The 27,999-nt window shown below is 41.6% G+C and overlaps 1 protein-coding gene across 1 annotated transcript; it reads right to left on the bottom strand.

Moving 5' to 3' along the window:
• Nucleotides 1-158: 158 nt before the first annotated feature.
• SUMF2 (sulfatase modifying factor 2) lies at nucleotides 159-27,805 on the bottom strand. The gene is made up of 9 exons (XM_075852908.1): nucleotides 27,667-27,805; nucleotides 18,959-19,115; nucleotides 15,219-15,333; nucleotides 13,975-14,019; nucleotides 13,465-13,615; nucleotides 13,225-13,280; nucleotides 5,868-5,952; nucleotides 4,736-4,901; nucleotides 159-800 (listed from the first exon to the last, which is right to left on the bottom strand). The coding sequence occupies exons 1-9, from the start codon at nucleotides 27,737-27,739 to the stop codon at nucleotides 710-712; spliced, it is 939 nt and encodes a 312-aa protein (XP_075709023.1). The 5' UTR covers nucleotides 27,740-27,805; the 3' UTR covers nucleotides 159-709.
• Nucleotides 27,806-27,999: the final 194 nt, after the last annotated feature.

The raw sequence follows: 27,999 nt of genomic DNA, 5'->3' as shown, positions 1-27,999 counted from the left end.
AGACAAAACTTAAGGTAGAAAGACCCACAAACCGGCAACAACTGAAGACAGCTGAAGGCCTGGCAAAGCATCACAAAGGAGGAAACACAGCGTTTGGTGATGTCCATTGGTTCCAGACTTCAGGCAGTCATTGCTTGCAAAGAATTCTCTACAAAGTATTAAAAAAAAAACATTTTATTTATAGTAATGTTAATTTTTCCAATTTCTTTTGAGCCCCCGAAATGAGGAGGCTGTGTAGAAAAATGGTTGCAATTCCTAAACGTTTCACAGGATATTTTTGTTCAACCTCTTGAATTAAACCTGTAAGTCTACAATTCAATTGCATCTCATTTGTTTCATTTCAAATCCAATGTGGTGGCATGCAGAGCCTAAATCATGAAGATAGTGTCACTGTCCAAATAATTCTGGACCTAACTGTACATATATATAGTGCCCCAGTTTAAAAAAAAAGAAAAGAAAAAAAAAAAAAAAAAAGGACTGCTATGCTGGGAGTTATGCAAAATACTTTACCTGTTACATTTTCTTCAAGTATCTACTGATCAGTTCTTACAGGGACATAGTTAAAGACTCTAGTTAAGGTCTTAAGACCATGTTCATACAGTATTCCTTACAGAACATATAAATTACACCGGCTCTATAATCAGGATTGTTCAAGAATTCATGGTTTGTGACAGATTAAAAACACAGAGCCATCATTTACAAGCTCAGCTCATAGGTCTTCTTTTCCATGTTTTGTAGGCTGGAAAACGGCACAGCGAAAGCTTAGGTTATCTGATGCAGAGTCTGGGGTGTTGCCCATTCTATATTAAACAAAGATATAAGAAAGACAGATAGAAACATATTTACCATTTTTGGCATAAATGTACATGTTGCCAGCAATGTGGAAGTACAATCACATCAAATCTATGATTGCTTTTCATAGCAGGAACGGAGTGAGTGGAAATTTACAGGAGGCACACGGATCACTCATAAGCCAAATAAGCTAGAATTCTAAATAGTTGTGGGACGTATAGACAGAGAAGTAGGAATTAGACCTGCCGGTAATTGTATTTCCAGGAGTCCATCATGACAACACCACAGGAGGTTGCCCTATTGACCTCTATAGGGACAGGAAGACAGAGGTTAAAAGGCCCCTCCCTCCACCCACTTGCCAGTGTTTTTCAATTACTTCACCAGGATGGATGCAACCCTATTTTTTTTCTAGGGATAATAACGGACATGTTACTAGCACAAATCAGAATTTTAATAAAGGGAGGGAATGTAAGGGTGCGGTCATGATGGATTCCTGGAAATACAATTACCGGTAGGTCTAATTCCTACTTTCCAGTACATCCCTCATGACAGCACTACAGGAGCAATACCAGATTATAATGCTCAGGGCAAGACTATGGATTGGAGGACTTTCGGTCCAAAACTTAAATCCGTATCTGAAAGAACATCTATAATGTTTGCAAAAAGTATGATAGCTTGACCAGGTAGCAGCTCTGCAGATTTGGTCCATAGAGGTTTCTCTTTCTTTCTTTCTTTCCACCCAGGATGCCGAAACTGCCCTTGTTGAATGGGCTTTAATGCCTTGTGGGACACCGAGTCCTTGGGACTTATAGGCTTCTTGTATGGTAGTTTTCACCCATCTCGCTAGAGAGCCTTTTGAGGCTTTCTTTCCTCTATTCTTTCCCCCATACAGGACAATTAGATTTTTATCCTGTCTCCAAGAGGAGTTTCTATCCAGATACTGAAGAATTGTTTGCCTGACATCCAGGCAGGCAATGGAATTTTTCTTCTGGTTGGACTTTAGGAGCTGGGCAAAAGGAAGGTAGATTTATTGGTCTCTATGGAAGGTAGTAGATACTTTCGGAATAAAGGAAGGATCTAGTTTTAAAATGATCTTGTTTTCTTGAATTTTTAGGTAGGGTTCTATCACCGAAAGAGTTTGGATTACTCCAATCCTCCTTGCTGATGTAATAGCGACTAAAAATGCAGCTTTTAGAGTTAAAAAATGCATATTAATTGCATCGAGAGGCTCAAAGGGAGGATCGCAAAGAGCCGTTAACACTACATTTCAATGCCAGCTAGGTACTGATTTCTTTAGGGAAGGTTTTAATTTAGAAACTGCTTGAGTGAATCTTCTGATCCACCTACGTTCCTCTTAAGGAGTATTGAAAAAATTACTTCAGGCTGAAATTTGCACTTTTGAAGGTACTAGGGAGAAGTCCTTTATTGAATCCGGATTGTAAGAAATCTAGGATCTTAGCGATGTTGGGAAGAAAGGGGTCTGGTCCCAGATCTCCATACCAGGAACAGAATTTCTTCCAATTTTTTTTTATAGATTTTCGACGTAACTTCTTTATGGCTTAGTAAGATAGTTAAAATTACCTCGTCTGACAAACCGTGGTTTCTCAGGATCTGCCTTTCAGGATCCAAGCTGACAATGTCAGAGTTTCTATTCCCTGAAAGTATAAGGGACCTTGGGAGAGAAGGTTCTTCTTGACTGGGAGCATGATCGGGTCTTCCAATGCTAGGTATTTTAATACCACTGGTATTAGAGGAAACAGAGGAAACGCATAGGCCAGATCCATGTCCCAGGGTTGGGATAATGCATCTACCCCCAATGGGTTGTATTTGAGATTTAGGGAGAAGAATGACTCTACCTGGGAGTTTTTTCTCGTGGCAAATAGGTTTATTTGGGGGATAACCCCACCTTCGGGTAAAGGACTGAAACATTTCCTTGTTCAGGGAACATTCCCCGGGGTCTATTTTTCTTTCCAATTTAGGAAGTCTGCTGATAGAGTTTGAGCCTTTTAGGTGGACCGCGGAGACCGATAGGACATTTTCTTCTGCCCAACTGAAGATTTGTGCAGAGAGGGCTTGAAGATGAGTGTCTTGTTCCCCCCTGATGGCGAAGGAAGGACACCACCATTAGGTTGTCCGATAAGATTCTTACGTGCATCCCCTTTATAATGGGCGAAGCTTTTATGAATGTTTCCCATACGGCTTTTAGTTCTCTGAAGTTTGAGGACATAATCTTCATCTGAACAGGCCATATGCCCTGAAAATGCCTGTCTTGGACCATCGACCCCCAGCCATGTTTGCTGGCATCTGTGGTAATTATTACATAAGTAGAAGGTTTCCATGGGACCCCCTTGCTTATGTTGCTTGGGCAAAGCCAGGAGAGATGACTTCTCTTTGTTTTCCTCTCCTCCTAGGTTTTCTTCGGGGATATTCATTGTCACCCGTATTGCCTGGATTAAAGTATTGGACATCTCCGAAGAGGAGAAGAACTTTTTTCTCCTGTGTAGATGAGGTTGAAGGTAAGAGTTCCCTTTCTTCTAATTCACCTACTGATAAATAATAACACTCCTGCTCAGAGTCAGACCCCTGAGATGGCGGGCACCGTTTTTGTTCTTCTTCAGTCCATGACCTTTTTGCCCGGGAGTGTGACGGAGTTTCTTGAGGAGGGGCGAGGGTGGCAGGTAAAGTAAAATTTACTTAAATACGGAGTCCTAACCCTTACCCCAAGGGTGAGACTCACATAACCCTGGGACATATCTGGAATTCCGTCAGAACGAGGTAGTTCCATCACCGCAACAAGCAACAGGCAAATGCAATATCCAAACAACAAGATATATGCTTTAAGGCTGTATATATAATTTCACGTTAGAGGTATTAGCTCTAACCATATACCTGTGCGGGTCCCTTTAAATGTGGGCATTTTGAATTTCGCGCCTTCCCAGATGGCCACGGACCGGAAGTAGCCCGGCGTCATTTCTGGTCGCGGCTACTCCATGAGATGTAGCCGCGTCATAGCCCGCGACTCAACACTTCCGGCTATCCGGCCACACACGAGGATATCACCGGCGCTACCCACCTTATGGAGCTCCCGGTCCTCATATGGTCTCACAGCCCTGGCCGCAGCCAGGCTTGGGAATCCCGAACCCGCACACTACTGGAACCCAGCCTAGGATTCCTAAGGTAGGTGCTTTGGTTGGGAAGCTAAGGGAACTCTCGTTAGAGAGGTAATTAGCCTAGGCACCTAGGGGGAATAGAAGGGGGAGTGCACGGACTCCCCCCATCTCACGCCCAGCCCTAGTTTATCCAGGAGCGATATCTTTCTGCTCCTGTAGGGACAGGAAGAACACTGGCAAGTGGGTGGTGGGAGGGGCCTTTTAACCTCTCTGTCTTCCTGTCCCTATAAAGGTCAATAGGGCAACTTCCTGTGATGCGGTCATGAGGGATGTACTGGAAAAGATATTATAGTAGGTTATAAGTTAAAAAGGGTTTTCCACTCTTAAGCATTTGTGCCATATCCGGCATATCCTGTGTATATGTGCAGGTTCCATGACTCCCCGTTTACATATTAGGTGGTGATCTGCAGACACACTTACCATTGAAATCCACTCAGAAGTGGCTGCTCCGGCGTGTGGGTTTCTCTATTGAATTCTGTGGGAGTTATGGAAAGAGTCAAATGCTACATGTTCTTTCCATAGCTTCAAATTGAAAAAGCTGTGCTCAAATGCGGCCATGGTAAAAACATCTGCTTTGAATCGGTGACAGGGGCTCCTGGGAACCCTTTTCTCCGAATAGGTGAGATACATGCTGAAGATGAGAACATCCTTGTATAAAGTCATCATTTGACTTCTTTATAATGCCCCACAAAGCTTCAGGAGACAGCAGCTTCATCAAAGTCTGGTTTAGCTCGGCGAATATAGAAATATCTGCGGAACTTATAGATTCCTACCTGGTGCTCACTCTAGCTTTGTGATTGGCTGTACCATCCTGCGTATCAATCCAAGAAGCCCCGCGTAGAACATACATCTTCTGTCTACTTTGCATGTTGGTCTGCCCAGGAGAGATATATTCTGTAGATGTCCATTCCCAGGTGTTTCCCAGCATGTCAAATAGTCCTGGTACACACAATAAAAGGATTATTTTACCAACATAATTTCTGCTAAAATCAGAAATGGTCAGACTTTTGGCTTTTATTACCAATGCTATTAGACTGGAGATGTCCAACATTTTTCAAGATGGTCTCTCAGCAGTGATGGCAAAATCTTTACATGCGGTGCAACGTGGCCCAGTCAGTACAGGTGAAAATAATGTTTTATGTGATTGAGTGATAGGCTTTAGGGCTATGTCACACAGGAAGAATATCCCAGCACCACCACCAAAAAATAAGAAAAAAAAAAACTTCGTCCATCACACGATTTTTCTACAGAGCCTCTCCTGGTGTACTTGGTTGTGTTTCACCCCCTCATCACAAGCACCATATATCATATTCTTTAATCCCTCTCATTACACACAATGTTTCCTGCTTGCTTGCTGTTGCATTAGCAAGGGAGTCCTTAATGCATTTTTGAATAGGATTAATAACACAAATATTAGCTACCTAAATAATTTAGGACATGTTATAGACATCATCATACGACAAAGTTACACAAAATTTATGGCAGTGGACTAGGAAATCCACTGTAGCATGCACAATATTGGAGTATTTGTGCAATAATGGAAAGAGAAAACAAGTGAGGAAACGAGAAACAGTATAAAAATTGGGAACATATACAACCATGATAGTGAAGGCTGGACTTCAATGGTTCCCCATGTGGAAAAAAGTCCCAAGCAACCTTGCAACAGTCACAAAAAAAAACCAACATGGTCTGACATTTTCTGGATGGTTGGTTGTAAGGTTGCTTGCGACCTCAGGCCTCTAGGGATTGCGACTACATAAGTTGTTCGTTATACAGTTTTGTACCTAATGTAATCAAAAATGAGAAAACAAAAAATACTTACTTGTTAAATATAAACAAAAGGATGTTATAGTCTATATTTAGAATATGAAAAAGTAGTAGTAGACATGTAAAAGGGCTACTTACCATAAGCATTCTGTGCAGGAAATGCATCTACTGGTGATACCCCATGGTAACCATCCTCAGCAGTGTCCAGAGTAGGGAACTTACCCTGTAGGTGATAAAGCATCTTGTCAAGAATATTCTTATTAAACAGCTCAAGTGCCCCCATACAGTTTGCATATAGTCGGCAGTACATCCCTTGTTTATACATGTGCTGCTGAAAGACAACTATTTTAACAGGAGCATAAAAGATCTGATCAACTGACGAACAAGCATTTTCTTGTTCGTAGGCTGATAGCTGCCATTTTTACATGGGTCGATGATCGGGAACAAGCTTTCCTACGAGCGCCTGTTTGCCAGAACATAGGCCCATGTAAAAAGGGCCTTAAGTGGAAGTTAAATTTGATATATGAGATACTGTGCAGTCTGTAAACAAAATCTTATTAGAACATTAAAGAGGCTCTGTCACCACATTATAAGTGGCCTATATTGTACATGATGTGATCGGCGCTGTAATGTAGATTACAGCAGTGTTTTTTTATTTAGAAAAACGATCATTTTTGACGGAGTTAAATAGGCTCCGTCACCACATTATAAGTGCCCTGTCTCCTAGATAAGGAGATCGGCGCTATAATGTAGGTGACAGTAATGCTTTTTATTTAAAAAAACGATCTATTTTTACCACTTTATTAGCATTTTTTGATTTATGCTAATGAGTTGCTTAATGCCCAAGTGGGCGTATTTTTACTTTAGACCAAGTGGGTGTTGTACAGGGGAGTGTATGACGCTGACCAAAGTGAAAATACGCCCACTTGGGCATTAAGCAACTCATTAGAATAAATCTAAAAACGCTAATAAAGTGGTAAAAATAGATAGTTTTTTATATAAAAAGCATTACTGTCACCTACATTATAGCGCCGATCTCCTTATCTAGGAGATAGGGCACTTATAATGTGGTGACAGAGCCTCTTTAAGTTATGACCTATATTAGCTTTATGCTAATGAGTTTCTTAATGGACAACTGGACGTGTTTTACTTTTTGCCCAAGTGGGCGTTGTACAGATGAGTGTATGACGCTGACCAATCAGCGTCATACACTTCTCCCCATTCATTTACACTACACATAGCGATATAGCTATATCGCTATGTGCAGCCACATAAACACACTATAACGTTACTGAAGTGTCCTGACAATGAATATACATTACCTCTAGCCAGGACGTGATGTGTATTCACAATCCTGACACTTCGCTAATACAATCCCAACACTACAGCACAGCAAGCGTAATCTCGCGAGATTACGCTTGCCTTGCTGTAAATATCACAGAGACGCTACAGAAGTGACAGGATACTGAATACACATGGCATCCTGGCTGGAGGTAATGTATATTCATTGTCAGGACAATGCAGTAACGTTATAGTGTGTCTATGTGGCTGCACATATCGATATAGCTATATCGCTATGTGCTGTGTAAATGAATGGGGAGAAGTGTATGACGCTTATTGGTCAGCGTCATACACTCCTCTGTACAACGCCCACTTGGCCAAAAAGTAAAACACGCCCAGTTGTCCATTAAGAAACTCATTAGCTCATAAAGCTAATATAGGTTGTAACTTAACTCCGTCAAAAATGATAGTTTTTCTAAATAAAAAAACACTGCTGTAGGACACTTATAATGTGGTGACAGAGCTTCTTTAAGCTCCTGTTCTATTTTTACCATTAGCCACTACCCACATCATGACACTTTGGGACACTTTTATTAACGCATTTATGCTTCTTTTTTTTTTTGTGCATTTTAATTCCAAATTAGGGTAGTCACAAGACCAGAATTCGGGCTTCGATACCGATACTTCGTGTAGTATTGCGATACTCTATACCAAAACAATAATTTGCCAACAAAATAATAAAATAAAAAAAGTTCTTCCATTTTATGATGTGAGGTATGTGGGGTGATTCATTTTGAACCTACATGTGCCTCACATTAATAGTAATTAACCCCATCATGTTCCTCAGTCATAATGGACAAAATTGGCTTAATGTGTGAGGTACATGATGGGATTAATTACTATTATTGTGGGGCACATGGTATAATGAATTTTAAACCTCCATGTGCCCCACAATAATAAAGTGAAAGAAAGCCGTTTTTATTTTTTTAACCGCGTACACATCACAAATGCCGCTATAAATTTGTTATTACGGTCACGACGATACCAAATAGACGTATCTTTTATGTATTGAGACTTTTATTTTAATGTTTATTGTAAAAATTGTGTGGTCATTTTTTTTAAAATGTAACATTACTTTTACTTTTTTATTTTTAAACTTTAATGTACTGGCATATTACAGTACATAAGTCTGTGTACTGGTTGTACACAGGCAGTTGTTAAGACATACCCAAGTATGCCTTAACAACAGGAAATATGGTCAGACGGCCCTGGGGTCCTTCAGTGGACCCTGGATTGTCTGCCCACATATGGTATATCCCTCAATCGCATCACAGGGATTCCCTGTGACGTGATCCAAGGGGCATCCCCCCTTCTCAGTTTCCCCTTGAGAACTGTGGTCAGCTTTGATTGCAGCATTCAAAGGAATAACGGCAGAGAACGAGGTTTCTCTGATCTCCGCCGTTAGAGCAGAGCTGTGTAATACAGCCATTTCCCCACTGCGGACAAGCGTGCGGTCAGCATGAGGTGATGCGGCCGGCACTGCACTAATGAGCGCTGGCACTGAAGACAAAGAAATGGGGGTGTTCTGCTGTGCGCCCACCATGTTCTGTCTTCAGTACCGGCGCTCATCAGTGCAGCGCTGGTCGCATCACCTCATGCTGACCACACACGAACACTTGTCAGGTGCGGGGCAATGGCTGTATTACACAGCAGAGGGAAGCATGAAGTTCTCTCAAATTTCCTGATAGACGGCTGCGTTGACTCTGGACGGGATATAACACAGTGGCCCAACACCAGCAGAGGACATGGTTCCCCAAACCATGACTGACTCTGGAAACTTCACACTGGACCGCAAGCAACTTGGATTGATGCCCCTCCACTCTTCCTCCAGACTCTGGGACCTTGATTTCCAAATTAAATGCAAATTTTACTTTCATCTGAAAACAGGACTTTGGACCACTGAGCAACAGTGTTGGTCCACTGTGTTATATCAAGTCCAGAGTCAACACAGCCATCTACCAGGAAATTTTAGAGCACTTCATGCTTCCCTCTGCTGACAAGCTTTATGGAGATGCGGATTTCATTTTCCAGCAGGACTTGGCACCTGCCCACACTGCCAAAAGTACCAATACCTGGTTTAATAACAACAGTATCACTGTGCTTGATTGGTCAGCAAACTCGCCTGACCTTAACCCCATAGAGAATCTATGGGGTATTGTCAAGAGGAAGAGACACCAGACCCAACAATGCAGACGAGCTGAAGGCCGCTATCAAAGCAACCTGTGCTTCCATTACACCTCAGCAGTGCCACAGGCTGATCGCCTCCATGCCACGCCGCATTGATGCAGTAATTCATGCAGAGTCGGAGCCCTGACCAAGTACTGAGTGCATATACTGTACATAGTTTTCAGTAGGCCAACATTCCGGTATTAAAAATCATTTTTGAAATTGGGCTTATATAATATTCTAATTTTCTGAGACACTAGATTTTGGGTTTTCATTAACGGCTAGCCATAATCATCAACATTAAAAGAAAAAATGCTGGAAACAGATCACTCTGTGTGGAATGAATCTATATAAGATCAGTTTCATTTTTTGAATTGAATTACTGAAATAAATTTACTTTTTGATGATATTCTAATTAATTGAGAAGGACTAGTTTTATATATATATATATATATATATATATATATATATATATATATATAGTGCATACACACACAAACACACGTAGCTCAGTGAACTGTAACAAACATTTGTATAAGAAAGATTTTTCTCGTTTTTTCACATAAAACACTAAAAACGCTAACATACTAAGTTTTTGGGGGTTTTTAAATTTTTTCATGTAAAACAAATCTTTTTTTTTTTTTTTTATAAGGGTATGTTCACATGGCTTACTTGAAGCCGTTTTTCGGGCCGTAAACTCCCCGAAAAATGGCTGAAAGTACGGGGGCTGAATGCCTCCAAACAGCTGCCCATTGATTTCAATAGGAAAACCGGCGTTCCGTTCCCACAGCCACGTAAAAAAAAAAGCCTCAGAAAAGAAGTGCACGTCACTTCTTGAGCTTTTTTTCATAAACTCAATGCAAGTTTATCTTAAAAAACAGCTGAAAATCAGGAGCTATTTTCCCTTGAAAACAGCTCCGTATTTTCAGCCGTTTTTTGTTAACCGTGTGAACATACCCCAACACTTACTAACTGACCGTGATGGATTGACGTTGACTGACAAGTGACGCGACTAACAGTGATGAATTGACGCGGACTAACTGACGTGGCAAATTGACGTAGACGAGCTAGACAACTACCTAACAACTAAATCTAATTATTATTTTTAGTGAATTATGATGGAAAAAAAATTATTATCTTCCTTATACACTGAGAGGTGGTCGGGTCACACACTGGGAACAGAGGTTCTAGAGATGAGGGGTTAATTTTTATTTTATTATTTTTTAACTATGAGGGGCACACAAAATGGCACAGGCCCTGATCTCTTCAACTTCTCACCTACAAAAGATATCAGCGCCCGTTTTCGGTATTTTTCACCCGTCCTGGGTGAAAACGCACTGTGATTGGTGGGTCTGAACAGACCCACCAATCGCTGGAAATGAACCACTGCTATTGGTCCATTGCCGGTCAAATGGGACATCAGGCGGGGGGTATAGTTACCATTCTCGGACTTAAAGAGGCTCTGTCACCAGATTTTGCAACCCCTATCTGCTATTGCAGCAGATCGGCGCTGCAATGTAGATTACAGTAACGTTTTTATTTTTAAAAAACGAGCATTTTTGGCCAAGTTATGACCATTTTTGTAATTATGCAAATGAGGCTTGCAAAAGTCCAAGTGGGTGTGTTTAAAAGTAAAAGTCCAAGTGGGTGTGTATTATGTGCGTACATCGGGGCGTTTTTAATACTTTTACTAGCTGGGCGCTCTGATGAGAAGTAACATCCTCTTCTCTTCAGAACGCCCAGCTTGTGACAGTGCAGATCTGTGACGTCACTCACAGGTCCTGCATCGTGACGGCCACATCGGCAGCAGAGGCTACAGTTGATTCTGCAGCAGCATCAGCGTTTGCAGGTAAGATCGACTTGCCTGCAAACGCTGATGCTGCTGCAGAATCAGCTGTAGCCTCTGGTGCCGATGTGGCCGTCACGATGCAGGACCTGTGAGTGACGTCACAGATCTGCACTGTCACAAGCTGGGCGTTCTGAAGAGAAGAGGATGTTACTTCTCATCAGAGCGCCCAGCTAGTAAAAGTATTAAAAACGCCCCGATGTACGCACATAATACACACCCACTTGGACTTGTACTTTTAAACACACCCACTTGGACTTTTGCAAGCCTCATTTGCATAACTACAAAAATGGTCATAACTTGGCCAAAAATGCTCGTTTTTTTAAAATAAAAACGTTACTCTTATCTACATTGCAGCGCCGATCTGCTGCAATAGCAGATAGGGGTTGCAAAATCTGGTGACAGAGCCTCTTTAACTACAAGTCCCGGGAACTGTTTTTATACACTTTTAACTTAGATACAATGTGATCTGTACAGATCCACCGATCTACCGATCGCTGGCATTGGACCGCTATTATGGGTCCATTGCTGGCAACTGGGGAGTGTTAGCTGTCGGGGACAGCTGATCTCCTTATTCCTGATGCATACTGTCACTCATAGTGTGCACCGTGAACGGTTTAGTAACCGTACGTCATGGTGCGGGAAGTAACTTCCCGCGAGGACGTACAGTTGTGTCCTGGTGCGGATAGGGTTTAAGGTTGAGTTACCCTTCATGATATTTTAAAATGCACCTAATTCGCTTAATGGATTTAATTGACTTTGCAACTCAAAGGGACTACTGTAAAACAACTCAGCGCCTCAAAGTTATACACACACACACACACACACACACACACACACACACACACACACTAGCACATTCATTATACATTGTATAATATTTCTTCAGGAAAACAAAACGTATTTTGAGTATTAAATACCGCATATAGAATTCAGAGTTACATTTTAAAGTGTCACAATCAGTAAATGTATTTATAAAAATGAATGCCCCAGTATAAACTGAGTAACATTATACTGTAATAGGGTTCTTAGCTATGTTTCTTAAATACACAGTTTCTGTGTATACATGTATTCATACATACATTTCTGCATCATGCCGCCTCTAGGGGGGAGAATAGTTGATATGGATTTATACACCAAGAAATTACTTCAATGAGCTTGTACAAAATATACTCTCTACTCCGCATAGTTGCTGGCTAGTGCTGCATTTAACAAATTTGTGCATACAGAAATAAAAAAATAAAAGAACATGCCACATCACAATATAGTATTTAATGAATCGGCGTAAACTCAGACATTCATCTCTATAATATTTATTTATTTTTTTTAAGATATTAGTACTTTAAACCAGGAAGGAAAACAACATTAAGGCCTCAAGCACACACCCATTGCTATTCGTACGGCCGCAAATCACAGATCCGTGAAACATGGACCGCACACAGATTGCTTCCGTGTGCGGACAGTTGTCTTAACTGAATAAATAGAAAGGCCGAGAATGATCCACGAAAACAGACAGGAGTAGGACCGGTTCTATTTTCTGAGGAACAGATGCACGAAACTGTTAAAATAACAGAGGTGTGCATGGCCCCATAGAAATGAATGGGTCAGTGTGATATCCGTTAAAAAAACAGATAACACACTGAAGCATTTCACTGAAGTATGCTTGAGGCCTTGTCATTTGTGCAGAAAACAATAGTAGAAATAGTAAATATATAAAAGAAAGAAAATAAAGGTTGTACAAATTCTAAATCCGTGTCATACACACAAGATAAAATTATATAGGTAGGTACAACAATTCTACAATATAGAAAAACACAAAACAGTTACAGGACTAGATACAAAATATAAGAATCATCAACTAAATATTAGGAATCCATTGTTAAATAGAGAAATTTCTTATGAATGAATACCTATAAAACAAGACGGATGGCAGTCTCAGATAAATGTGTTTGTGATCAGTCTCAATTCTTACGCGTGAAAAAGGACATACTTACAAAAATAAGGTGTGTAAACATGAAGACAGACAGGGAAGCTCCTACCTCTTGCTTGTTATACTTACACTGACAGCAAAAAAGAGGATTCCTTAAACTGCACTGAATTACAAGATTGGAATTTTATAAGACTGCGAAAGTAACATATTACCTGCCAAAGATTGCTTCTATTTTTCTGAAACGTGTTCCCCCATGGATAGGTGTTCCCTGCGAGTATAGCATGATGATATTAAATTTTCCATTTTCTCATGAAATTAAGTGAAGTTATGTCCCTCTAGTTCCTTGTTAGAAAAACAAGCTTTTGCCAAATGTATATGATATAAAATGCATTATTAACAATGCAAGATTAAATGGCCCATTCAGTAATCTTTTTAACCAAATTCCAGCATACCTTTAAGTCCTCCTCGGACTGCAAATTCCCATTCTTCCTCTGTTGGCAACCTTTTCCCAAGCCACTGGCAATAGGCCTGCGCGTCATTCCAGCTAACCTGCAGCACAGGGAAATCCAGCTTCTCCTTGATACCCGACCCTGGCCCAGTTGGCTAAAGGAATTGCAATAGGAAGATTTTATGATTTTATATACCGAATTGTCAGTGACATGCTTTTATCATTTTAAAATAAAGGCATAATAAACAAGTTACTAAAAAAAAAATAAAAAAAATAAGAAAAATCTGCAGAGAATTTAGATATAATACAACTGTGTTGGAATGACTCCACATGGTTTTAAGAACACATTTGTTGGTAGTTTAATTGGTTTGTCATAAAGCTGGTACCAGCTTGTGCACGTCTGAGGTGGAAAATTAGATTATCACTGGGTGTAGTGAGTGATGTACACAATGTTCTGCAGCATTGTGAAAATAGGGTGTTCTTTCATAAAATATAATATATTGCAAGTTCTTACCCGACGCCAAAAGGCTCTTTCTATAGGAAGCCACCATGGTGCTGACTGAAATAGAAACAATATGTCAATAATAGAAGATAATTACACCATGAACCATAATTCCGTGCAAATAAAAAACAGGTAGGGCATATCCTTATTAAAGGGTGTCTCCTAATTTTAAAAAAATAAAAAAATTGCAGATGGCCATAAAATGAAAAGATATTATGGTTTGGATTCCCTCCAGTTCCTGTGCCGTGGCCTTCTAGTCAGCCCCGCCCCCCTCCACCGGTCCTTTCTTTACCCATGTGCGTGGTGATGTGTCATAAATTCTGACAATAAGTAATCTAAGGGTATGTGCACACGATAACTGAATTTACGTCTGAAATTACAGAGCTGTTTTCAGGAGAAAACAGCTCCTGAACTTCAGACGTAAATGCATGTACTGGCGTTTTTCGCCGCGTCTTTTACGGACGTAATTGGGAGCTGTTCTTCATTGAAGTCAATGAAATACGGCTCCAATTACGTCCCAAGAAGTGTCCTGCACTTCTTTGACGAGGCTGTTATTTTACGCGCCGTCTTTTGACAGCGACACGTAAAATTACAGGTCGTCGGCACAGTACATCGGCAAACCCATTGAAATGAATGGGCAGTTGTTTGCCGACGTATTGGAGCCGTATTTTCAGGCGTAATTCGAGGCGTAAAACACCTCCATTATGCCTGAAAATAACTCGTGTGAACCCAGCCTAAGGCCTCACGCACACGGCCGTGCCTGTAATCACGGCCCGCGATTGCGGGCCCGGCCAGCCGTCCACGGCCCGCATTTTCAGCCCGTAAAATACGAAAGATCGGACATGCTCCATAATTCCCGGCACAGTTCTACGGTACGGACACATATCCGTAGCGATACGGAAAGGTGTCCGCGGCCAATAGAACTGAATGGGTCCGGAGATTTTTTATGGTCGTGTGCAACACATATCACCAACATACAGATTCACAGAGGACCATCTAGGAACCTGGTGGGAATTGCTACAGATTTGACTTTACTCTTTTACAAGGCAACAGCAGGAATTTGATTTCTCCACCAATTCCCCACTCTGTTACCGGTGGTTGCGGTAATGGAAGTATTTGTTATTTAGTAAAGCCCTTTGCAAACAAAACTGTGAAAAGACAACATTTCTATATGAAAATATTATCTTTTGTGGTCCAATGCAATTACACTTTATTCCTGGTGAATTTACACTTCACTAAAGCACAATGGCGCTTACCTCCAGCTTCTGCGATACTTTCCTTTTTAGTTCATCTGATACAAAATTCTCAAATACAAAACTCCAGCCAAACTTCTCGGCTTCTGATTTGTACTTCGTCGCTCTTACAAATTCCCTAGATTTGAGATGTGATAAACATTTAAGGTTAGTCTCATCAAAATAATAACTTCGTATGAGAAAAAATAAAAGGGTACCTATTATTTAATAATGTATAGGGGCAGGCGATTTCAGGAAATATTGCAATATACTTGATTAACCATATCAGCTTCCTTTCATTGTAAAACTGTTCCTGAACTGCTGCCCCTATCCTCCGCTACTGACCGCTGCTAGAGAAAATCTGTATTCGGCGCCGCACACACTCTGTGTGGGGAACACTTCATACTGCCTGCTCCTGAAACCCAATGCACATAATGTCTCAGTGCATCAGGAAATGCTACAACCGACGGTTTCAGTCACTTACTAATAACCAGCCACACTTCTCGTATCTCCCGGACAGACTCTTTGATACAGGGGGAAGAGCAAGGAAATTGACCCAGAGGTGTGCATCTCCCAACCTTTAAAAGGGAATGTGTTGCCAGCAAAACATGTTTTTTTTTTTAGTTAAACAATTAGTGTGTAGGTGATTAAACATTGTTCTAATTTTTTTTTTTTTTTTCACGAGTCAGGAAATATTATAAATTGGATTCAATTTATAATATTTCCCAGCACTGGTCACTAGATGGAGCCATTCCCAAAATTGCAGTATTGCATGTGGTAAAGCAACCACATTGCTTTATGCTGCAAAATTGGGTAAAAATCCCTCGCTCTAGTGAGCTCTCAGAATCCCCCCCTCCTTTATCCTGGCTAGTGCCGGGAGAAACGAGGGGTTTGAACGGTCTAACCTCCTACACTGTGTGTTGCCATTTTTTGAGCTAACACACAGTGTAGAAGGTTTACATACAGTAGTAAACACACACTGAAACACGAACATACATAGAAATAACTTACCTGCTCCAGTCGCCGCCGCTCCCTCCGGTCCATCCGCTCCGTCTGCTGCCGCTACTCCATGTGCACAAGTCCGGAAGCCGCGACCGGAAGTAGTAATCTTACTGTCCGGCCGCGACTTCCGGTCCACAGGAAAATGGCGCCGGACGGCGTGCATTTCAAATTGAACAGTGTGGGAGCAGCGCATGCGCCGTTCCCACACAGCGGCGTACACGATAGTCAATGGAACGGGCCACGTTCGCAGTCCCTATGGGACTGGAGCTGCCGTATTCCATGTCTGTATGTGTCGTTAATCGACACATACAGAAATGGAAAAAAAAATGGCAGCCCCCCCATAGGGAAGAAAAAGTGTAAAAATAAAAAAAAGTAACACACAAACACACAAATTAATCCAAACGTTTTTAATAAAGCACTAACATCTTTAACATATTAAAAAAAAATTTTTGGTGACACTGTTCCTTTAAGTGCAGTTATTTCCCTGGTTCCATGCTATACTATAATATGTAGACAGACCAATACACATCTTTTACATAGACGTTATACACATTATCCTTCATGCAAACATGTAATATTTCCTCTGCTCGGCCCTTCAACAATGTCACATGTGTAAATGCTGTCTGACAATTTCCAAAAAAAAGAACAAAACAACCAGTTTTCCAGTGCCACTCACCCCTACAGGGATGGTAGAGATGGCAATAGATGCATCAATTTTGTGCACAATTAGACTAATAATGAGCCTTTGTAAAGATTTTCAAGTGGATGGCTTTGTATTGTTAGGAAAAAAAGTAAAAGGTAAGTTCACATTTGCATGGATGCTCGGTTTAGAGCCTTAGTTGAAGATTCCATCAGATTTGACAGGGGGTATAGCACTGCATACAGTGAGACATTCTATGAGAGCCGTCTACGAGTGCCAATCACAGCCGAAGGAGCAAAGCGCTTCAGTTTTTCCTGAAATATTTATATATTTAAAGTGTAAGCTTGGGTGGGAGGTCACAACACACTTACACTTTAAATATCATCACACACTTTAACGCACCTAATACATGTTTCATCTTATTTTTGTAAGGGTTCACCGCTACAGTAGTGGTGCATTTCCTTGCTACACCAGGACATAATACATGCTTATGCCCCAAACTGGGTGTACATGTAAAGATCTTTTTGGGGCATTATGGTTGCAAACTAATCAATAGAAAATGTAAAACATGTCTAGTAAGTCCCTTGTGACATCTGTGTCATGGCTTCTGGTTGTAACGAGGCCATGACGCAGCGCCAGGTCGGTCATAAGACTGATACCATTAGCTCCCGATGATCACCATTGACTTACAATGGTGTCCATCTTGTATCCATCTTAGTGTTCGTCGTTTTCATGGGAGGATGTACTGGTTGACAACGCGTGACGCGTATGCTTGTCATGAGCATACTCGTTATGTTTTTTGCCTGTGCACATTAAAGTGTGCCCTTGAGATCAGGAGCAGGGAAATGGCTGAAATACACACCCACAGCCCCGCTTTAATGGCAGAGATCAGAGAAACTTCTGATCCCTGTTGTTAACCATTTGGGTGCCGTGATCAAAGCTGATCGCGGCATTCAAAGGGAAAGAGTGAAGGGGACTCCTGTTTGATCGCGTCACAGGAAATCCTTGTGACACAATCAAGGTGCATACCTTATATGGGCAGTCAGCCCACGGTTCATTAAAGGACCCCAGGGCTGCCTGACCAGATTTCCTGTTGTTAGGGCATACTTAGTATACAGGCAGTTGGGGCATACATATCAGTACACAGGCTAATGTACTGGCAAATAGATATATGCTAGTACTTTAAAGAAACTTTAAACAATATAAGTCCAAAACATGAAAAAATATACACCTATTTGGTATCGTCATGACCTTAACCTGCACAACAAATTTATAGTTTTATGATGATCGGTGTATTTTGTAAAAAAAAAAAAAAAAAAAAATCAAAGCTGCTGCGAAACAAGACAAAAATGTATATAAATGAAACCATAATGTATATGTACCAAAAAATGGCCAAAAACAAAGTCTCATACAGCTACGTCGAATAAAAAATAAAGTTAAGAGCGCAATGAGAAATAAAAAAAATTCTGGTCCTCAAGGCCAAAATTAGCCCGGTCGTAAGGTGTTAAGCACTGTATGCACATAGAGTATAGTTAACATGCCGTTTTTACCGAACGGTGAATGCTGTAGAAACAAACCCCCCCCCCAAAGATTGAAGAATCGCTGTTTTTTTTTCCTATTCCACCCCACAAATATGTTTTCCCCAGTTTCCGACAACTTTGTATGGTGTCATGAAAATCTACAACTCTTCCCGCAAAAAACAAGCCCTCATACGGCAATATTGATGGAAAAATAAAAAAAAGTTATGGCTTTTGGAAGGTGGGGAGGAAAAACTGAAAGTGAGAATTCCGAAAAATGGCTGCAGTGAGAAAGGGTAAAACTCAGTGGGGACAGATGAAACTGTTAGTGCATCCGTCACAGCCTATGTTTAATGTATACCTCAGGAGCTTTTCCCAGCGTATACGTTAAGTGTAAGCCAAAAACGTAAAGTGCAGAGCCTTAGACTCTTAATGAAGAAATTTGCCTAGTTATTCAGCTGTTATGGAGTGGAAGATATTCCCCAACAAAAATATGCTTACTTGCCATCGAGAATTTGGAGAAGAGATGGCCCCTTAACATAGACTGCAGGCGCTATGTCGATATATTGATGCACATAGGAGTCCATCAATGTTTAAAAACTTACCGGAAATGCTTGTTGGTGACTGGATACTTATCAATTGCGAATCGTTTTACAGTCACTTGTTTGGTTGGTCCTTCTCCATCTTTACGGTCAGGAGCATTTGTTCCCATAGTTAACTTTCCACCATTGACTTGCACCATTAGATCATTTTGTTCATGACCTGTGATAACAGAAATATAGCTCAATCATTAACAAATTATTTTTCTCCAAGGAGGTATCTCAAGAAGTCAATGCTCTAGCAGACTCATACCTTCCATGAACTACATGGATAGCAATAATAAATAGAAATAATAATCTTTATTTATATAGCACCAATATATTCCACAGCACTGTACTATTCAGAGAACACGTACAGACAATATCAAACATTACATAGTGATAAAACTAATGTACAATTCAAACAAAAGGAGTGAGGACCCTGCTCACAAGAGCTTACAATCTATGAGGAAATAGTAAGAGATACAAGAGGAGTGAGGACCCTGCTCACAAGAGCTTACAATCTATGAGGAAACAGTAAGAGATACAAGAGGAGTGAGGACCCTGCTCACAAGAGCTAACAATCTATGAGGGAATAGTAAGAGATACAAGAGGAGTGAGGACCCTGCTCACAAGAGCTTACAATCTATGAGGAAACAGTAAGAGATACAAGAGGAGTGAGGACCCTGCTCACAAGAGCTTACAATCTATGATGAAATAGTAAGAGATACAAGAGGAGTGAGGACCCTGCTCACAAGAGCTTACAATCTATGAGGGAATAGTAAGAGATACAAGAGGAGTGAGGACCCTGCTCACAAGAGCTTACAATCTATGAGGGAATAGTAAGAGATACAAGAGGAGTGAGGACCCTGCTCACAAGAGCTTACAATCTATGAGGGAATAGTAAGAGATACAAGAGGAGTGAGGACCCTGCTCACAAGAGCTTACAATCTATGAGGAAATAGTAAGAGATACAAGAGGAGTGAGGACCCTGCTCACAAGAGCTTACAATCTATGAGGGAATAGTAAGAGATACAAGAGGAGTGAGGACCCTGCTCACAAGAGCTTACAATCTATGAGGAAATAGTAAGGGATACAAGAAGAGTGAGGACCCTGCTCACAAGAGCTTACAATCTATGAGGAAATAGTAAGGGATACAAGAAGAGTGAGGGCCCTGCTCACAAGAGCTTACAATCTATGAGGAAATACCGTGTTTCCCCGAAAGTAAGACAGTGTCTTACTTTCTTTTTATCCCCAAAAGCCCCACTATGTCTTACTTTCGGGGTATGTCTTACATTGGCAAAAAAAATTTTTTTTTTTTTTTTCACAAACTTTATTTAACTGTTTTACATTTTTTTTTTTAGTCCCACCAGGGGACTTCACTATGCGATGTGCCGATCGCATATATAATGCTTTGGTATACTTAGTATACCGAAGCATTATTGCCTGTCAGTGTAAAACTGACAGGCAACCTATTAGGTCATGCCTCCGGCATCGCCTAACAGGCAGATGCTGAAGGCAGACCTGGGGGTCTTTGTTAGACCCCCGGCTGTCATGGAAACCCGACGGCGACCCGCGATTTGTTTGCGGGGGCGCCGATCGGGTGACAGAGGGAGCTCCCCCCTCTGTCAAACACATTAAATGCCGCTGTCACTATTGACAGCGGCATTTAATGGGTTAAACTGCCGGAATCGGCCCGCGCTTCGATTCCGGCAGTTGCAGCAGGAGCCAGGCTGTGTATAACAGCCGTGCTCCTGCCGCTGATCGCGTGGGTACAGTCTCAGTACCCGCGCTATCACAGGACGGATATATCCGTCCTCCGGCGCGAACTAGCAGCTGCTGAGGACGGATATATCCGTCCTTCGGCGTTAAGTGGGAGTGGAAGTGGGCAGGAGGCGGCAATACCCCCGTGTTTCCCCGAAAGTAAGACATATGTCTTACTTTCAGGGTACGGCTTATATTAGCCGACCCCCCTGAAACCCCCGATACGTCTTACAATCGGGGGTGTCTTACTATCGGGGAAACACGGTAGTAAGAGATACAAGATACAGGCTCTGCGATACATACGGATCTGTTCAGACTGTGAAGACACAAAACAACACCTGCGATCACTGAGGAATACATTCTTACAACAGGGATACCATCCAAGGATTATAGATGATCAGATCTACAGAGCAACAAGAATTCCAAGGAGCAATCTCCTGGAGTACAAAAAGAAGGAAGACAACAGCAGGGTGCCCCTAGTGGTCATATACAACCCCCAAATGAACATCTTGAGGAAAATTGCTGCTGATCTCCAACCTATATTTAACAAAGACAATAAACTGAAGGAAATATTCCCAGATGTACCACTCCTTGCCTACAAACAGCCACCAAACCTAAGGAATCTCCTGGTCAGAAGTGCCCTCTCACCACCATCAGAGACTGGCACTTTTCCTTGCAACAGTAGAAAATGCAAGACCTGTACCAACATCTGGTCATCAAACACCATCCAGATACCAAACACGCAGCAGGACTATAAAATCACTGGCACGTTCTCCTGTACATCCTCCAATGTAGTGTACATGATCCTGTGTACAAGGTGCATCAATAAAGGAATCTACATTGGAGAAACAATACAAAAACTACAAACCAGGATGAATCTTCACAGACATACAATAAAACAGGAGGTGGATACACCCGTGGGAAAACACTTCTCTGGACCAGACCACAGTTTGGCAGATTTAAAGGTACTCATTCTGAAGGGTCATTTTAAAAACAACAGAGAAAGAAAAATTTGGGAATTCAAGATGATGATAAAATTCCAGTCATTGACACAAGGCCTCAATCTAACACCAGGATTTATGAGCCACTACATGGACACACGTCACATCCCCCATCAGACTGACTCCAGATGCCTTAACTCCTAAGTCATCACCCCTATAACCTCAGTTTTATTGCCCCGGCTTATCTTAATGATGTATCACCTCATGTACTAATTGTCTTTGTGTAACATCTAAATGTTGTGCTTTTTTCTAAGTCATTCATTTGTAAACTGCCTGAAGAAGGAGCCTGTGTGCTCTGAAAGCTTGCATATAGAACTTTTATGGTTAGCCAATAAAGGTATCATACCTATTATACTTTTGCCTTTTTTGACACAAAAGTATTTAACATTTCAATCTATAAAGGAAAAATTGGAGACAAAATCTGAAACGTGCTTGTTTAGTACAATGGTCCAGTCGTTTTTTATACACATAGTATAGTACACATAAAGCTGCACCAGCCAGTATCGGTGTATGACAGACATGAGGTACATTTGAGTTCAAGAAGTGTGGGGGATACTGCTGAATGAAGGGTCAGGTTCTAAGGACTAATGTAATAGTGGGGCCAAGGAAAGGAGTCAGATTAGGGAATGTTATAGAACTGTCTAAAAAGATGTGTTTTCAGGGCACGTTTAAAACTGTGAACATTGGGAATTTATCTGATTGTTTGGGGTCGCACATTCCAGAGGACTGGTGCTGCACCAGAAAAATCTTGGAGACGAGAGTGGGAGGTTCGGATTATGGAGGATGTTAATCTAAGGTCATTGGCATATCGCGATGAGGGAAGAGGTGTAAGGAGGTGCAGCACTGTGGAGAGCTTTGTGGGTGAGAGTAGTAAGTTTACATTTTATTCTAAAGGGTATGGGCAACCATTTCTGTGACACAGGGTAGATGAATAAGTGTAGCGTTGGTCAGACTAGAGAGAATCAGAGCGACAATGAGAGTCTTGGCTTTCCACAGTAAGAAAAGGGCGGATTCTGGAGATGTTTTAGAGGTGTAGGTGACATGAGCGATAAAGTGATTGAATAAAAGGAGTAAAGCAAAGATCGGAGTCCAACATAACCGCACAGCGGGCGCGCTGCCTAGGAGTTATGGTAGTATCACACACTGAGATGGGGACATCAGGTTTAAGTAGGTTAGTAGATTGTGGAGTATCAAATTGGATATTTGACTCCATGCGGGGGCGCCCACAGTATGTGCATAGTGGAGCATGCACTTCACATATGGAAATCAGTGACATTGGGGCGCCCCAGGGGACTGTGTTGACGCCGTTTTTATTTGCGTTATATACGGCAGATTTTAGTTATCAGTCAGGAAGATGTCATCTTCAGAAGTTCTAATGATACTGTAATTCTGGTGGCGGTAAAGAGGGGCTCTGAAAAAGAATATAGGGATGTGATAGCTGATTTTGTAAAGTGGGGTGTGGAAAATGGGTTAAATATAGGGCAAACTAAAGGAATGGTTATCGACTTAGGCAGAAAAGCAGAGACCTTGTTGCCAGTGGAAAGGGTGAGGGTGACATCTTACAAATATATTTGGATCGGAATTTAGACTGGATTGAGAACACTGAAAAGGTGTACAGAAAGGCAATGAGTAGGTTGTATTTTTTACGTACTTTGCGCTAATTTAATGTGTGTAACAAACTGATGGTAATGTTTTATGACTCTGGTGGCGAGCGTTTTATTCTATGGTGCGGTTTTGGTTGGGAGGAAATGTCAGGTAACGCTAACCGAACCAGCCAATCAAACTCACCACCCGAATTCGTGACGCCTGTCCATGTGACTCCCGGCCGTCAGCCGACAACCCGGAACCAACATCGACCGGGATAACCTCATTCTGCGTAAAGAAGCCCAGTGGATTTATAGATTGGCGTGCGTACAACCAGAGGGTTTAAATGAGCAGACAAATTATGCATGTTTTATTTAAACATGCACCTTTATTGTCTGTTATCCTTTCAAGGCAGCCAGATATACATATGGCTGTTATGACAGGTGTCTTTTCAGTCATTTGCATTTATTGTTTGGGCTAACATGCTAAGTCCTTTTCAGTAGGTGTTTCAATAATACTTCGTAGTGTGGTAGACATTCATTCATCTACACAATATGTACTCACAGGGAAGTTGCTTTATCAATGGCAGTCCAGTTGCAGGTTTGAGCTGATCCGCAATATTTATCCAAATTCTTAATATCGTTGTACTCCTTCCTTGTAGTGGTTAGTTCCTGGCAGCATGGGCGATGCGTCTGTGGCCTCTACTGCGCCTGCGCGTTCGTTTTTGATGCGGTCGATGTTGGTTCCGGGTTGTCAGCTGACGGCCGGGAGTCACATGGACAGGCGTCACGAATTCGGGTGGTGACTTTGATTGGCTGGTTCGGTTAGCGCTGCCGAGAACAGGGGGAGGAGTTAGGTGCTTATAGTAACTCATAGTCCCGAAATGAAGCATGCCGCTGACATCTATGCGCGCACGCTTCCGTGGTGTACAGCAGAATATCTGCTGTTGAAATAATATCGCTGGCATCCTGGCCAGAGTGACCAAGCTACAGACCCCTGATGATAAGTATTGAAACGCGTAGGGTCGGTTGTTAGGAGGAATCTTAGCATAGGGAACACTAGCATTGTTTGTATACCTTAGCATTAGGAGTTTCCGGTGCGGTTATCAAGGACTCTAGTGTGGTTTAGGGTCAAAACTATTGTTATGCCCATGTTTAAATGCTGATTCCGGATTGATATCTTTATAAAATACTGAGTTATAGAGGGTTCACTAATTGAATCAGAACTCGGTATTCATTGTTTAATACGTTTTTAATACACACGGTGGGGCGTTTTCACAGTGGTGATTGTACCCCTGTTTTTAGAGAGTTATAAAATAAATGTTATATTTTACTCATATATCACTTCAATGAATCTACTAATTTTCCTATGTTGTGGGAGCACAATTATATACATCGTTTAATACAGTGAATAATAGAGGAAATATCAGGGAAGCAGAGAACATGTTAAAGTGATTAAAAAGGGAAGAACTATTGTGGGTAGTGGGGTGCCCTTATTTGATGATGTATTAAGAATATTGGGGAAGATTAGTGCGATTATGTTAGAGGAGTCACATCCATGACATAATATTTTGATTGATAAACAAAGTTGTTTTAGTCATCGACTACTGCGATTTCGTTGTAGTAGGGAAAGATTTAAGCGATCCTTTATGCCAAACGCTATTGCACTTTATAATATGTTTGTATTGAAAAGTCAGGATAGTTTATGGCGTGTATGGTTTTAGACGTGTATGGTTAAATATGGAGTATATGAATATATTGTAGTTATTAAATAGATTATTTATGTTTTTGGTATTCTTGTGTTGTTAACCCCTTAATGACCGCCCACCGTCTTTTGACGGCAGGCGGTGCACGTGCTTAGTCTACAGCAACGTTTTTTTGGCGTCGCTGTAGAAGAGGCTGATGAGCGCTCATCCTCTCAGCAGGATCTGTAACTTACAGCTCCTGATCTTACAGCAGCCTGCTAAATACAGCTGGGGTTGGAAAACATTCCAACCCCAGCTGTTTAACCCTTTTATCGCCGCGATCCGTGACCGCAACAAGATCAAAGGGAACTCCCCTCTTTGATTGAGCCACTGGAAACCCGGTGACGTGATCAAAGAGCAGGGAATCCCTCTGCAGACAGCCCTGGGGACCTAGAAATGACCCCAGGGCTGTCTGTTCAGTTTGCCTGCTGTTAGGGCACACTACATGCTGCCCTAACTAACAGTGTATAGTGACACAGTGTAATGTATTAGCATACAGGAGTATGCTAATACATTACAAGTAAAAAATAGAGTTATAAATAAAGTTATCCCTTAATTGGATTAAAAAACAAAAAGTAACAAAAAATAAAATTTAAAAGTAAAACAACAAAAAGTCATTATTTTGCATAAAATATATTTTATTGCCCTTACACGAAATAAAAACAAAAAACCTACACATATTAGGCATCTGAACGGCCGTAATAACCTGAAGAATTAATCTAACGGGTTATTAAGCGTGAAACGTGAACGGGATAAACAAGAAAAACTATGCCGAGAATAGTTTTTTTTCCTATATTCACAGAGTAAAAATTATTTTTGTTTCTCATCCCCAAACTGCGGAAAAATGCCGCAGTAATAAAATGCACATAAATTGACCTGCGGTGCGGTTTCTCCAACCACAGCATGTCAATTAATGCTGCAGAATCGCAGCTCTTCTGTTGCGGTTTTCCCAATGGAGTGCTTAAACCCACAACAGAGCGGTGCGTGTTGCGATATTTGCGGCAGAATCACAGTGATTCTGCAGCAAAAATCGCAAGAAACAATAAAAAATAATAAAGTTATACTTGCCCAGAGTTCCCTACATGTTCTCCGGTCCGGCCTCCCTGGATGACGTTGCAGGCCATGTGACTGCTGCAGCCAATCACAGGCTGTAGCGTTCACATGGCAGCAACGTCATCCAGGGAGGCCGGAGCAGACGTCAGAGAAGAGAGGGAGGGGGTAAGTACGTGCGCTCAATTACACATCGAAATTTACGCACGAAAAACCGCACCACAGCGTAGTGTGGGTTTTCGGGCGGCATTCCCTGCGGTGTTCAGGGCGCATACGCTGTGCATCTTGACATGCTGTGTGCGTTCCTACCCCGAGGGCATGTTCTCATGTAGCGTAAACACCGCAGAATTTCCGTCCCGATTTTCTGTGTAGAAATTCTGCAGCGTTTAAAGTAGCAGCAAAGTGGATATTTCAACAAATCTCATCCACACGCTGCAGAAAAAACCTGCACAATAGACATGCAGAAATTGCCTTGCTTTATTTTCAATCTGCAGCATGGCAATTTTTGTTGTGAAAATGCTGCAAAATGTTTGCTTGGGAAATACGGTTAAAAATTCGGCAGCGTTTACGCTACGTGTGGCCTTACCCTTAGACTACATTCACACGAGCGTATCAGATTCACACGTGTGAAAAATGCGCGTGAATCTGGTCCGCGTGTGTTGCGTTATGCATGTGTGCTTTGCGAGTGGCATGCGTTATTCACGCACTCGCAAAGCACATTTTTTTATTATTATTTTCAATTGAATTGACGCACAAATCACGCAACGCACAGGGACGTGCATCCCTGTGCAGTGCGTGGTTTTCACGCACCCATTGACTTCAATGGGCGCGTAGGTTTCGTGATAACGCACCAATATAGGACATGCAGTGAGCTTCACGCATATGTAAAAGACTATCTCTGTGCTACGTCACGGAGTGCATTCGATAATTGTGCCATTATCATGCTTATTTTATTCGTTAATTAAAAAAGGTAAAATATATATATATAAATTTGGTATTTTCGTAATCGCTTTGACCCACAGAATAATGATTATTATAAATATTTTTATAGCGCAGTGAATCCCATAAAAACGAAAACAGAGGAATTGTTGTTGTTTTTCTAACACCCCACAGAGTGATTTTTAAGTTTCCCCATACATTAAAAACTTGTTCCACAAAACAAAAAAAGCCTTATACGGCTATGTCGAAGGAAAAAAAAAGTTAGTGATTGGAAGGCAGGGATGAATAAATAAAAGGAACTAAAATCGTCTGCGGCAGGAAGGGGCTCGGAATTTCTTTAGCTGGTCTGTACTGATTTATGGGGGTCTTACATTCTGTATTAATTTAGGGGGGGGGTTCGTATTCATGTTGGGTGCGATGAAGAGGGACATTTGTACAGGTGTGTACATCAATTATATAATTCATGCAAGCGTAACTATAAAAATTTGATAGAACTTCTAGTGTAAAGCACTCCACTAGCTCAGCACATGAACACTCCATACACAGCACAGTCACCCACATCCTCTAGTATCCCGAGTACAGCGCAGGCGCCGTATGTGCGATCCATATCACGAGTCTACAACTACAAGGGGCCCGTCTCCTCCACCACTTACCCTGTGACACCCACAACCCAAGTACACATAGCAAAACCAGGCTGAGGACGGGGCTGCTGGCTCTCCAGGACATCTCCGATCATAAACTGTCCGCTTATCATTCGCCCTCTACAAGCGGAAGCTAAAACCTTGCAGCTGTAAAGTCTGTGGTGAGCGCCATCTTGTTGGAGTCCACCAATCTCCGTTATATAGTCAGCTTCTTCTCATAGGGAATTGCTGGGGAATGGGGAAGTACAATGTTAAAAGATAGGTCCTCAGAAGAAAAACAGATTCTGAGGCGCTAGTTCTGTGAGGGTATGTTCACATGTGCTCATTTCAGCCGTTTTTCGGGCC

This window comes from Rhinoderma darwinii, chromosome 2, assembly GCF_050947455.1.
Source record: "Rhinoderma darwinii isolate aRhiDar2 chromosome 2, aRhiDar2.hap1, whole genome shotgun sequence".
NCBI classification, from domain to species: Eukaryota; Metazoa; Chordata; class Amphibia; order Anura; family Rhinodermatidae; genus Rhinoderma; species Rhinoderma darwinii.
The sequence above is the reverse complement of the archived record's forward strand: the minus strand, read 5'-3'. Positions and strand labels throughout refer to the sequence as shown.